We start from the raw sequence: 12993 nt of genomic DNA on the forward strand, positions 1-12993 counted from the left end.
AAAAAATGAACAAAAAAGACTGGAATTATATTTCCTATTCATCAGGCAATCTCAACAAAGCAAGGATTGAAATCCATTAAAGAAAAAAAAACACAAAAATACATAATGTCAAGAGAGGTAAGCTGGAAATTACATTACACATAAGGTGTTGTAATAAGCACAATATTAATACTAAACATATATCACCAAATGGGATAACATCATAAAGGATTAACTGAAACACAAAAAAATTACATCAACTGTAATTATAGGTGATTTTAATGTTAATGCTCAGAACTGGATAAATCTTAACACTGATAATAAAAAGGAAAATAGAACTAAGCAAACTATTGAAGTTAAATTGGAAATACTCATAGCATCTTGTGAATGGGAGCATTAAAGAATATATATGTTTCACATGATGTTTTTACAAAAATTGATTATGTGATAAAATGTAGAAAAACCACCAACCCTCCCCCCCAAAAAAAAACCCTACCACAATAAACAAACCCCCACAAAACAGAATATTATGGTGTCAGGAATTTGGGTGTGAAGAAATTACAAAGACATGATTATTGTTAATTTAAATTAAATTTAATTTAATTAGGTACCTAATGCCTATAGCATGAATATACTTTATTAGGTCTTGGAGATACAAAAACAAAATAAAAAACAGATACAACTTCAAGGAGGTTACATTTTATTGGAGATTTAATATTTATATAGTAAATACAAGATCACTTTTGAAGAGAGGGAGTGAATTATCTTCTGGTGGAGGGCATCAGGAAATACCACCATCAGAAATATTCCTATTTTGAACCTTGAAAGATAAAGATTCTAGGAGTAGGATGTAAAGATGAAGTAAATTCCAGGAGATGGGGACAGTTGGAGTAGACAGGAACAGAGATGAATGATTGAATTATAAACTAGGAGAATATATTGGCTGGAATATAAAATGTGTAAAAAGGGAATAGTGTAAAATAAATCTGGAAAGGCAGGTGGGAAGCAAACAGTGAGCAACTTTAAATATTAAAGTGAGGAGTTTTTTATTTTATTCTAGTGGTAATAGAGAGCCACGGATGATTTCTAGTCAAGGGAATGAAGTAGTGAGATCTGTTTTTTAGGAAAATTATTTTGGTAGCAGTGCAGAAGATAGACTGAAGAGAGGAGATACTAGAAATAAGAAATGCTCAGGAAACTATTTTAGATATTTGGGTGAGAAGTTATAAGGGCCTGAACTAGGATGATGGTTACTTTAAGTGGATAAGTGAGAGGTACATTGAGTGATTGGATATGGGGAATAAATAAGAAGGAAGAAATGAGGATGATTCTGAGGTTATAAATTGGGATGACTAGAAAGATAGTCGCATTTTCAAGAGAAACAGGTAAATTTGAAGGAAAATTGGCTACACGTGGGAGGATAATGAATTCTATTTTGAACAATAGGAAGCTACCAGACAGTGGGTAGTATCTTCCCCAGCAGCAAACTGGCTCTACTGGATGCCCAGGTGGCTCTGATGTCTCTCCTCCCTCATGGAGTAGTCTCTTGCCCTCCTTCATTCCACCCTGTCTCTCAATCCCAAATTAAGAACATGCTTCACTTTGTGTTGCTTGCCCTGGTGTAAACATTCCTAGTTAAGGCTCTGTATGAAATCAGTCCATTCCAAGATGAGGTAACGAGAGGTAAAACAGCCTTAGGTTTCTCTGTGGGGATGAGAGTTTCTGACCATTCATTCAGCAAGATGGAGGTGAATGGGTAGTTGTGAGCTCAGCTAACGTCGCCCCTCAATCTAAGGTTCGGAAATTCTTCTGCTTGTTCACAGAACTCAAGAACAGCTGCACGTAGGATGTCAGCAGATCATCCATCTTATAGCCCTGGAGCAGGAGACACAGAGGGGACACACAATGATCAGGGTGGGCCAACGGGGAGACGGGGGAGTGTGTCACAGAATCCCAGGATCTGGGAAAGGGGAGGAAGGGGAACAAGCATTTATATAGTGCCTACTATGTGCTGGACATCGTGCTAAGCTCTACAAATAGTATCTCATTTGACTGTCACAACAAACCTGAGAAGTAGGTGATATTATTATCCTCATTTTACAGTGGAGGAAATTGAGATCAACAAAGGTTAAATGACTTACTCAGGATCACTTCTGTGTCAGAGACCAGATTTAAACTTAGGTTTTCCTGATTCCAAGCCTAGCACTTTATGCACTGTGCCACCTAGCTGTCCAAGAGAAGATCTTAATGCGACAAATATTTAATAGAAGAATATGTACACACACATATAAACATGGATGTGTATATTATACATATGTATGCAAAAATCTCTGTATTAGGTATATTTGGTGGTAGGGATACAGATAAGTAAAGCCCCATGGTCCTTGTTCTGATGGAATTTTCAGTGTAGGAATAAAATGATGATACAATGACCAGGAAGACCTGAGTTCAAATCCTGCCTCAGACACTTCCGTGCAAATCATTTAACTTTTCTCAACTTCAGTTTCCTCATCTATAAAATGGGGATAAATAATAGCATTTACCTACTTCACAATATTGTTATCTGAGCATTAAGTAAGGTAATGTGTATAAAGTGCTTTGTGACGCTTAAAGTACTGAATAAGTAGTAACTATTATTATACAAAAGAGTTTTGAGTAGCCCAAGGAATCCCTGGACCACACTTTGAGAATTGTTGCCCATACTGTGCTTGAAAGTCCAGAATCTAACATAGTTCTTTATATATAGCAGGTGCTTAATAAGGGTTTGTGTTGAGTGAATGAATGAGAAAGCAAAAAAGACTGAGGCCATGTGGGAAATCTTGGATCTTTGAAATTTCATAACAAAATATTTTTGTCTATAGTTGTTTCTCCTTCACCAGCCCTATCTTCAAGACAAGATAGACTTAAATTGTATCTCTTTTTCCTGTTTCTATTCCTCTTCTACTGGAAACAAAACCAAAGAATCCGTGCTCCATGTTCCCTTGTCCTCCCCCCACCTCCAAAGGGGTCCCTTGCATGCCCCGCCCAATGTGGGCTCACCAGGGAGGTCTCACACAGCAGCCGATTCCCCCTCACAAGATTCCCAAGAACCAGGTGGAAGTAGGTGCTTCCACTGCTCCAGCTGGAGATTTTTGTAAAGGGGTAGGTGTTAAGGAGCTCCTGCAGGAAGAAGCACAGGGAGAGGTAATGAACAGAGGAAAGAATTCAAGAAACCAAAGCTGGGGGAAGAACTTTGGGGAAAAGGGGTAAGACACTTAATTAAAGGCAGTCAGGGAAGTGACCTCTGCCACCGACTCTCATGATGTGTCCTTGGTCTAGTGTTTAATCTGTTTGAATCCCAATCCATCAAATGAAGCTACTTCTATCTGTTCTATCTTGTAGGAGACTAATAAAGTATCCTAGATATCTGTCCTGACCCCAGAGTCTTAACTAGGACCCCCTCCATTATCCTTTCTTCCACTTTCCTTTCTCTCTTCCTCCCCACCACTGACCCTGGACAGCACTACTCCCTAATTGGGAAGGACCTTGTTGTATCTCAATCCTGGGCTCTGTAGAGCTCTTCTCCCACCACCCCTCTTCAGAAATGGTAGTTGTTGTTCAGCCCCTGTCATCTTATGACCTTATTGGGGATCTAGCCAGGTTAATGATTTCTCTGACCTTGGTCTTGGGATGGATGAGCTGCAATCCATGTTTGTTGATGGCAATGAGGATGATTTCTGGGTAGGTGGGTTCTGAGCTTTGCTGGAATGGAGAGGTGGAGAAGAAAAAGAGGAGATTATGGATGTTCCTCACTTCAACCCCTAATCCACCTCCCCCCACCTTCCCCTGCCCCCCCCAAAAAAATTAATTGGTATTAATTGAATAGGGAATTTGGGATGGAGTTGAGAATAGCATTGCCCTTCTTCATAAGTCTTGGCCTGGCTCACTTGGGCAGGGTTTAGTTCTTAAATCTCTTGAATCCTTATAATCCAGTGACTGCTAGAGAAGGGAGATGTCAAATTACATTTCCCTTTTCATCACCCTTGCGCATCCCTACTGCCACTTACATATAGGAACAGAATGGTCCCAGTCATATTCTCAGGGAGGCAGAAATAGCTTAGACACACACACACACACACACACACACACACACCCTACAAAGAGACTTTCCAGATAGGATTAAAGGGAAAAACCTTAGATTATAAACTCTCTGAGAACTGAGTGGTTCCTGGTGTGAGAAATGGAAAAAATCTTTAAGTAAAGATCTGGGATTTAGATTCCAGCTTTGGTATTGTCTTTGTGAATTTAGGCAAGTCATTTCACCTCTTAGAGCCTTAGTTCCCTTATCTGTAAAACTAGGGTATTGATCAGATTATTGTTGTTGTTGAGAGCTATCCTACTCTTCATGAACCCATTTGGGGTTTACTTGGTAGAGATACTGGAGTGTTTGTCATTTCCTTCTCCAGCTTATTTTACAAATGAGGAAAATTGAGGAAAACCCAGGGTGACTTTCCTAGAGTTGCTCAGCTAGTCTGAAACTAGTTATATCACTTCTCAGGTCTCTTCTAGCTCTAAATCTACTACCAGTGTAATAGTTTGTGGCTCTGGGGAATCAACTTAACTTTCCTAAATATCAATTTATACATCAAAAATTGGGGATAATAGTTGTTGAACTATCTCACTGTTCTAGGGGTGGGGAAAGCCCCGTACAAATGAATAATCATCACCATTAGTATCCTTTTCACATCCTCACTGCTTAGCATAGTGCCCCATACATAGGTCAATCCACAGTCAGTCGACAAGCATTTAATTGAGCACTTATTATGTACCACATAGTGTGAAGTGCTGGGATACAAAGAAAGGCAAAAACATGGCTATCCTGAAGGAGTTTACTTTCTAATGGGAGAGATGAGGTGCAAAATAACTAGGTACCTACAAGGCGTTTATGGAGAAGGAGAAGGTACTCTGAAAAGGAAAAGATTCAGCAGGTGGAGGAGATACTTAATCCACCACTTTTCTTTCAAGTGAATGAGTTTCTGTAGTGGGAGGGTCAGGATTGGCGGGTGTGAAACAGAACCTACCTTCACCTCAAAGAAGGCTGACCCAAAGGTGGGCCAGCGATAAATCAGCCGCAGGAAGGCCACCTTGGCTTCCTCCACTGTGTTCTTTTCATACTTATTGTAAGCCGCAAAGATATTCTGTAAAGGAGGGTATATAAGCATGGGTGAGTGGAAGCTACTTAGACAGAAGCAAGAGGATGCTCTATCATGATGGAACACTAGCACTGGACTGGAGATTGGACAGACTGACCAATTTAACCTATGCTAGTAAAGCTGACAGGAAAATTCAGGCTCACAATCCAAATATGCTTCACTTTACAGGAATTAATACCTACTCTTTTTTATTCCTCCTGTAAGTCTCTTTAAAAAGTGAATTTTCCTTTGAGTTTTTTGTCTATGATGCTCTTTTTCCATTCTATTTTGAATTTTATTGTGAGTTTTTTTGAAGTGTTATATACAGAATTTAAAGAGTTAAAAACCAATTTTTCTCTCTTTTGTTTACTACCTACATAATTCTTGTTTACAATAATTCTCAAAAGAATTGTCAACTATTAACAACCATCTGAAAGACTGCTCTAAGTTATTACTAATAAGAGAAATACAAATCAAAACAACTTTGGGGTTTTATCTGAAACCCAGCAAATTGATAAAGATGTCAAAAATGGGAATAGTAAATACTGGAGAGGCTGTGGAAAGAAAGATGCTTTTGTTGTGGTATGATTTGGAATTATGGTTAAATAAAGTTATACTCATAACCTTTGATCCAGAGAGCTGATCATTAAGCATACCTATCCCAAGGAGGACAAAAATACTGAGAATGATATTATGTACAACAGTATATTCATAGCAGTGTTTTTGAAATAACAAATAGAAACAATGTAGCTATCTCTAAATTAGAAAATGGCACAAAAATGTAATGGAATATTATTGCACTATTACAAAAAGATGAAAAAAGAATTCAGAGAAGTGTGAAGTGATAAAAAGCAAAGTGAGCCAAACCAGGCAAATAATATACACAGTGCCCACAACAATGCAAATAGAAACTGTAATTACAATAACAAATAACAAAATCTTGGATTCTGATTATTAAAATAATCAAACGTGGCTGGAGATGAGAAATGCATCTCTTTTCCCTTCTTTGCAGAGGAGAACAATAGATATAGAATATTGCAAATATTGGTAGCCTTGGTTGATATGTTAGTTAGTCTTACTAATCTGATTTTTTTCCTTTCCTTCCCTCCCTCTCTCCTTCCCTCCCTTCCTTTCCTCTCTTCCTCCCTTCTTCCTTCCCTTCCTTTCTTCCTCCCTCCCTCCTTCCCTTCCTTCCATCCTTCCTTCCTCCCTCCATCTCTTCTTTCCTTTCCTCCCTTCCTTCCTCCTTCCCTCCCTTCTTTATTCCTTCCCTCCCTTCCTTCCTTTCTCCCACTCTCTCTCCCTTCCTTTCTTCTCTCTCCTTCCCTCCCTCCCTTTCTCCTTCCTTTCTTTTTCCCTTCCTTTCCTCCTTCCCTTTTATATTTAGAAATAAAGACTTAAAAAACTTAATGATTTTTTAAAATTACATTTGTTTATAAGCTAGTAGCTACACTGTATAGTTGAAAGAATATTGGATTAGAGGACAGGAAGCTCAGACTTCAGTTATTAATGGCAAGTCATTTAGCCTCTTTGAGCCTCCATTTTTGCATTTGTAAAACAGGAATAATAATACTTTCCCTAGCTCCTGCTTCATAGATCTTTAAGAACTGTAACAACCTGAGTGAATATTACTTGATTGAGTAACTGTGTGTGTGTGTGTGTGTGTGTGTGTGTGTGTGTGTGTGTGTGTGTGTATGGAGGGGTTGTATTGGGAAGCTTAAAGCTAAGGTACAAAGCATCCATTGCTTCTTGCTGATCTATTAGATGTGAAGAAATGGAATTGGAGAAATGAGACTGAATAGGACTACCCGAGAGAGACCTGGAGTCCCCCCTCTCTTTCCTTTTCCTATACTTTCCCAGGTCAATAGATTACTCAGTATGTGGTTACTAGGGAAAGGATGGAGATTCCTAAGGGCAGACCAATAACCTTTTTCCATTCTTCTGAAGACATCGATTGAATTAAGTTCCCAGGCACCAGTTCCTTCAGGATTTTGGAGACAGTGGCTAGCTGGGTCCTGTCATTGTCAAATTTGACCTTGTAAATGAGTCCTGCAAGCTGGATGGCATCCTCCCTGGAGCATTTGTGGAATCCACGCAGGTACTTGGGCAGCTCCTAAAATAGAAAGGCAGTCAAATCGAGCATTCCTCCTAATGTACTGATGTTTCAAGACCGCCTGGCCCCTTGGCAAAACTGGTAAATAGAAGTTTATATGTGGTAGCTCTTCATGTCCCCACCATGTTGCTACACCAGAACTCTCCTGTCTCTCCTACCTCTTCCAACTGCTCCCGTCTCCTGCCCCCCAAAACGGCCAAGAAATCGTTCAGGTATTAGGGCTTCATATGTCTCTCCTACCAGGGAGATTTGTTTCTTAAAAATAGATCCCAGGAAAATATTAATGAATCATTAAGGTAGAATTTCAGCACAGTGCCTGGCACAATGCTCCCTTCTGGCACTAGTAATGAGACTGAATTGTTCCCATCCCTGAATGAATTGGTCCCAGGCACAGTTTCAGCTAGTTAAAACTCAGCTGTAAACATTTATGTGCTTGTGTGTGTGTGTTTCTCTGATTCCTCTAGTGCAAGATATGGCTAAATGCTTTGTGATTTACAGCTCACATGTCTTTCAGATCTCAGTGTATCGCAGGAATGAGGGCCCTGGAAGAGCATGACCTTTGAGTTCTCATCCAGGTTCTGTCCCTAATTAGCTGTGTGAAACTGGGAAGTTTCCTCACCTCTCTGGTCCTCAGTTTTTCCAAATGTAAAATATTAAGGAATAGGATTTGACTGCCCTTAAATCTAATGTTACATGATCGAGTTTCCTGCTTCCTATCCCCTCCCTCCAATCTACTGAGCTCACTGATACCATTCTATGTTCTCACAACATATATAATAACACTCTGCTTAAATAGAGTATATTCTCCATATCACTTAGCTCATGTTGAGTATTTGGTCATAGTGAAATATCCAAGAGTCTTTGACTCTCCATTAAATCCCAATTCTTCTTCAGATTCAAAAACCTCTACAATCTGGCCCCCAACCTACTCCTCCAACCTTAGCTGCCATTGCTACCTACCATGGACTCCCTACTCTACCCATGCTCACTCCTACCTCAGCTTTCTCTATAAGCTCCCAACCAGAACTTCCCATCCCACCCCCCCTTGTCCAAATCTTCCCTGTCTTTTAAAGCCTGATTGAATGGTTTCATTTCTGCCTTTTTTGAATCTAAAATAATGTCTGGTACATAGAATATGTTTAATAAGGGCTTATTAAATGCATAAATCAACGATATCCAGCCTCTTCCTTGAAGCTTCTCCTGATCACCCTAGTTCATGATTCTTTTTCTTTGCACTGGAGGTCTATATGGGCCAGAGGCCAGTAGTCCATCCCTTGGTGGTACTAATGGGCAGCTCTTTTACCTGATGATAATGAAGGATGGTGTCAGCATTCAAATCTTTCCCAGGGGAGACATTCAGCCAGAGTTTTCTCATGAAGTACACATGGTAAGTCAGGGTTACTGTTGCCCCTGAGAGAATAAAATTATGGCCATCAGTGACAAGGTCAAGGTCCTCTCAGGCTCAAGGGCTGTAGGCCTCTAATTTTTTTTAAACAGTAAAATTAGGGCATTGACTAGATGATCTCAAAGATCTTTGAAGCTCTAAATTTTTCGATTCAAGGATTCTATTTAACATCTGTCAAGATGGAATTCTCATGGTTTTCACTTTCTACTCTCGATGATGCATGAATCTTTCTCCCTTTACCTTCTTTTGTGGGCTTGGTCTTTTTTATCCAATCGGACACCTCCCTTAAGGAATCAAAGAAGAAGTCTTTTTCTTTTTGACTGATGACCTGATGGAGGAGAACAAATGTGAGATTAGATGGCAGCTAAGAACAATGCAAAGCTCTGCCCCCAGGCAGCTCCATGCTAAGGAATGAGCAGAAAGGGTGGGCCAGGTGGTGGGAGGTAACAGGGTTTTCTAGGGGAACCCAGAACATAAGTAAGCAAAGAGACAATTGCCTGAATTGAGTTATTTGAATTTTGCTCTCCTATAGTGAAATCACATCTAGATTATTGTGTTTGGTTCTGAGTCACCTTTTCTCCAGCCTATCTGTCTAGATTTATTACATATTATTTCCCTTTACCCACACTGCTGTTCAGTCAAATTGGCCTAGCAGCCATTCCTTACTCAATCCTCCATGTCTGTGCCTTTGTACATGTGCCTTTCATCCCTTTTTCCACCTTTATTTCTTAAAATCCCAAACTTCTTCTAAAGCTCAGTTCAGGCACTGCTTTCTATGTTGGGCCTTTTCTAACATTAATATATTTTTTTGAGTTCCTAATTCTCTTCCTCTCTCCAGCCCCTTTCCCAACCATGAGAAAGCAAGCAAATGGATACCCATTATACATGTGAAGTCATGCAAAAAATTCCCATATTAGGACTGCTTGCCATCTAGGGGAGGGGGTGGAGGGAGGGAGGGAGGGGAAAAATCGGAACAGAAGTGAATGCAAGGGATAATGCTGTAAAAAAATTACCCTGGCATGGATTCTGTCAATATAAAGTTATTATTAAATAAAATAAATATTTTTAAAAATTCCCATATTAGCTATGATGTCAAAAAAAAAAGCTAGAAATATAAAGCTTAAGAAATGGTTTGATTTACACTCAGAATGAGATTTTTTTCTAATTCACTCCACTGTTGGTATTTTCTCTTCTACTTAGGAAACAGGTAGATCAGTCCTGGAGTGAGGGAGACGAAATCAAAGCTAGCCTCACTCATTTACTAGCTAAATATTTAGTAGCTCTGTAACTCTGTGAAAGTCACTTAACTCCTGATTTCTTCATTTTCCTCAAGTGCAAAATAGAGATAATAATAGCACTTATCTCCCAGGGTGAGGAATATATTGTTAATACTATAATAATAATAATAATATATATATATATATATACACACATACATACACACACACACACACACACACACACACATATATATATAATATAAGCTATTTGAGGACAGGAGCTGCTTTTCATTTTGTTTTTGCATAGTCAGGACTCAAAAGAATATTTAGCACATGGTAGGTGTTTAATTAATCCTTGTTGACTTGGAGGTACAAGCCCAGACCAAGTTAACTAGTTTGGTAAGAAGATTTAAAATTATATTACTCAAGGATTGCTGAAGAAACTTATCCTAAAGAAATCAAATTTTAAGGAGCTATCATGTAGAAAATGCTAATTAAACTATGATTAGCCCTAAAGGATAAAGCTAATAGCAATAAGTGCAAGGCACAGAAAAGTAGATTTCTATTGAATATAATTTTTTAAAATAATAGTAATACTTTGAAATATCTATAAATTCTTATACATAGATATTTCCTTCAGTGGCACAGATAGCAATCCTCTGTGCCTTCCTGCTTTGTGCAGCTATAGTAAGTGATTCTTTCCATGAATCCCCCACGAGGACTAATGCAAAGTTCTGGGATCTTCCTATTTCATGATTTTATGGATACCAATGAAACACATTGGTTTACTTCTTTTTCTGGTCACCTATTTCTTTGATAATATCTTTTAATTGCTTTTCTTGCATACTTTGTTCTAGATAATATGCTATAGTTAATTGACCAATCATTGTCAACTAGTTCTTGACTTTTGTGGGACTCTCAGCTTTAATGTGTGTTTTCAATATTTTCATCCACTTGGTTTTTCATGTTTGGATAATTAAGCCAAACTTTCAAGTGATTATGATCTCTTTAGAAGGCTCTCCAATATTTGAGGATTTCATGTAATCAGTAAAATGTCATCAGTTAGGATAAGTCGGTATCCCCCTCTCCCAAACAAATTTTTCATCCTACTTGAGCAACAATCCCTTTCTACAATTGCCTACTACCATTGTTACTGCCATACCTTGTCTGAAATCTTGACAAACAGGCTACAGCCTTCCCAGGAGTTTAGTTGCAGTTGAGTGCTGATATTTTGACACAGGTCTTGAACCTTTGTATTGGTCCCAACTTCAAAGATCTGAAAGAAACAGGATTATCATTTACAAGGGAGAAAAGACTGATCTTACATGTGGGAAGGACTGGAATGGAGGACAAGAGAAAATGAGGAAGTCCAATCACTGGATAAAAGGGAATATGGCCAAGCAGAATAACCGGGTGAGTCTTTCTACTGTGGGAATATCCATGAGCAAGTGAGCGTTCCCTCTACTCTTTCCATTGGAACTCAAGAGAGGCTGGGCTGTTTTCTCTGCTGTGAGAATGTAAAGAAAATAAGTCAGAATTAAAATTCATGATCCTATATTATATATGTAATATATTGATATAAAATTATAAATATATCACTACATATGTATATACACATATATATATTTGTGAGGCAATGGGGTTAAATAACTTGTTCAAGGTCACACAGCTAGTAAGTGTTAAGTGTCTGAGGACAGATTTGAACCCAGGCCTTTCTGACCTCAAAACCAAAGCTCTATCCACTGCTCCATTTAGCTGCCTCAATCTTTCATATTCTTTAGAGCTGGGGCCAGTGAGCGAGACATCATATTCCCCTCAAATTACATATGAAGAAATTAAGTAGAAGAATAACTTGCCTAAGGTCACAGAGTCAGTGACTAATAGAGCTAGGATTAGAACTTGGGTCCTTTGACTGCAAATCTAGAATTCTTTCTATTATATTGCTCTTCCAGACCACTAGATTTGGCATCCTAGATCCTTGGTTTGAGCCCTAGTCCTACCACTTACTCCTTCTCATTGGAGTTTCTGGGGCTTCATAGTTTAGCTTAGTTGACTTTAAATTTTTTTTTCTATCTATCTATTTATATTTTAAGGATTAGTTGACTTTTAAGGTTGTGCAGTAGATAGATCACCAATCCTGGAATCAGGAAGATTAATCTTTGAGTTCAAATCTGGCCTCAGAAGCATATTAGCTGTGTGACCCTGGGAAAGTCAGTTAACCCTGTTTGCCATTGGCAAACCACTCTAGTAATTTTGCCAAGAAAATCCCAAAGAGTGGGCATGACTGAACTTATTGAACAACAACAGCTCTGAATCTATGACCTTCTTATCTTTAAAGACTTAAGGATTAACTGCCTCTAGTTACCAGCTATCTCTTCATTATCTAAGGGCCAGTGGTTTACTTTATAGCTTCTCAACCATGGCTTTTTCTCCTTTTCCTTCTTCCACTTGTTTCTTTGTCTTTGGCCCTTTCAGTTTCTACCAGGACTTCTCCCTGAAAATAGGGCAGGATTAGAGACAGGAAGTACCCTCCCCAATATTATCCATTTCAACAATTTATGCAGGACAGGAAAAGTCTGAATCCTATAGTATTCCATATGGTATTAGACATGCAACAAAAGATAATTAATGATTCTTGAATTAAACAAAATGATTAGAGTAGGAGTCAGGACTGGTTCTAGAGATGACTCTTTCATCAATTTTCTATATAATTCAAGCCAGGGTATCTCAACTTCCTCAATTGTAAAATGGGTAGATCATTTCCTGTTCTATTTATTTCACAAGGTGGGGTTGTAAGGATAAAATGAAATCAAATGAGAACACTCTTGGGAAGTTTAAAATGCTGGTCCTTAAAGCTAAAACTTGAAAATTTGACCTTAGAGAGAATCTGGGAAAGTATATTTCTCACCCATCTTTACACAGGTGGACTATAGGTGTGAAGCATTTCATAAATTGTCAGACTTGTGCTCCTAAGTTTGCCTCTCACCCCCCCCCACTCTGCACCTCTTTTTTTGTTGTTACAAGAAATGACTTCTTGGGTAGGGATGAAAAATGGATATATTTGGAAATGAAAATAATATAGAAGCAAAAAGCATCTGTAAAAAT

General features: G+C 38.6%; 1 protein-coding gene across 1 annotated transcript in view; it reads right to left on the minus strand.

The window, feature by feature from the left end:
• Positions 1–551: 551 nt before the first annotated feature.
• MYO7B (myosin VIIB) overlaps positions 552–12993 on the minus strand; it is a 113373-nt gene continuing 100931 nt past the window's right edge. Inside the window, 8 exon segments of the mRNA XM_051990624.1 lie at positions 552–1854; positions 3019–3138; positions 3637–3720; positions 5040–5156; positions 7078–7263; positions 8567–8673; positions 8909–8996; positions 11051–11164. Coding sequence (XP_051846584.1) covers positions 1765–1854; positions 3019–3138; positions 3637–3720; positions 5040–5156; positions 7078–7263; positions 8567–8673; positions 8909–8996; positions 11051–11164 — 906 coding nt within the window. The 3' untranslated portion in view covers positions 552–1764.

The sequence above is a fragment of the Antechinus flavipes genome, chromosome 3 (assembly GCF_016432865.1).
Source record: "Antechinus flavipes isolate AdamAnt ecotype Samford, QLD, Australia chromosome 3, AdamAnt_v2, whole genome shotgun sequence".
In the NCBI taxonomy this organism is placed as follows: domain Eukaryota; kingdom Metazoa; phylum Chordata; class Mammalia; order Dasyuromorphia; family Dasyuridae; genus Antechinus; species Antechinus flavipes.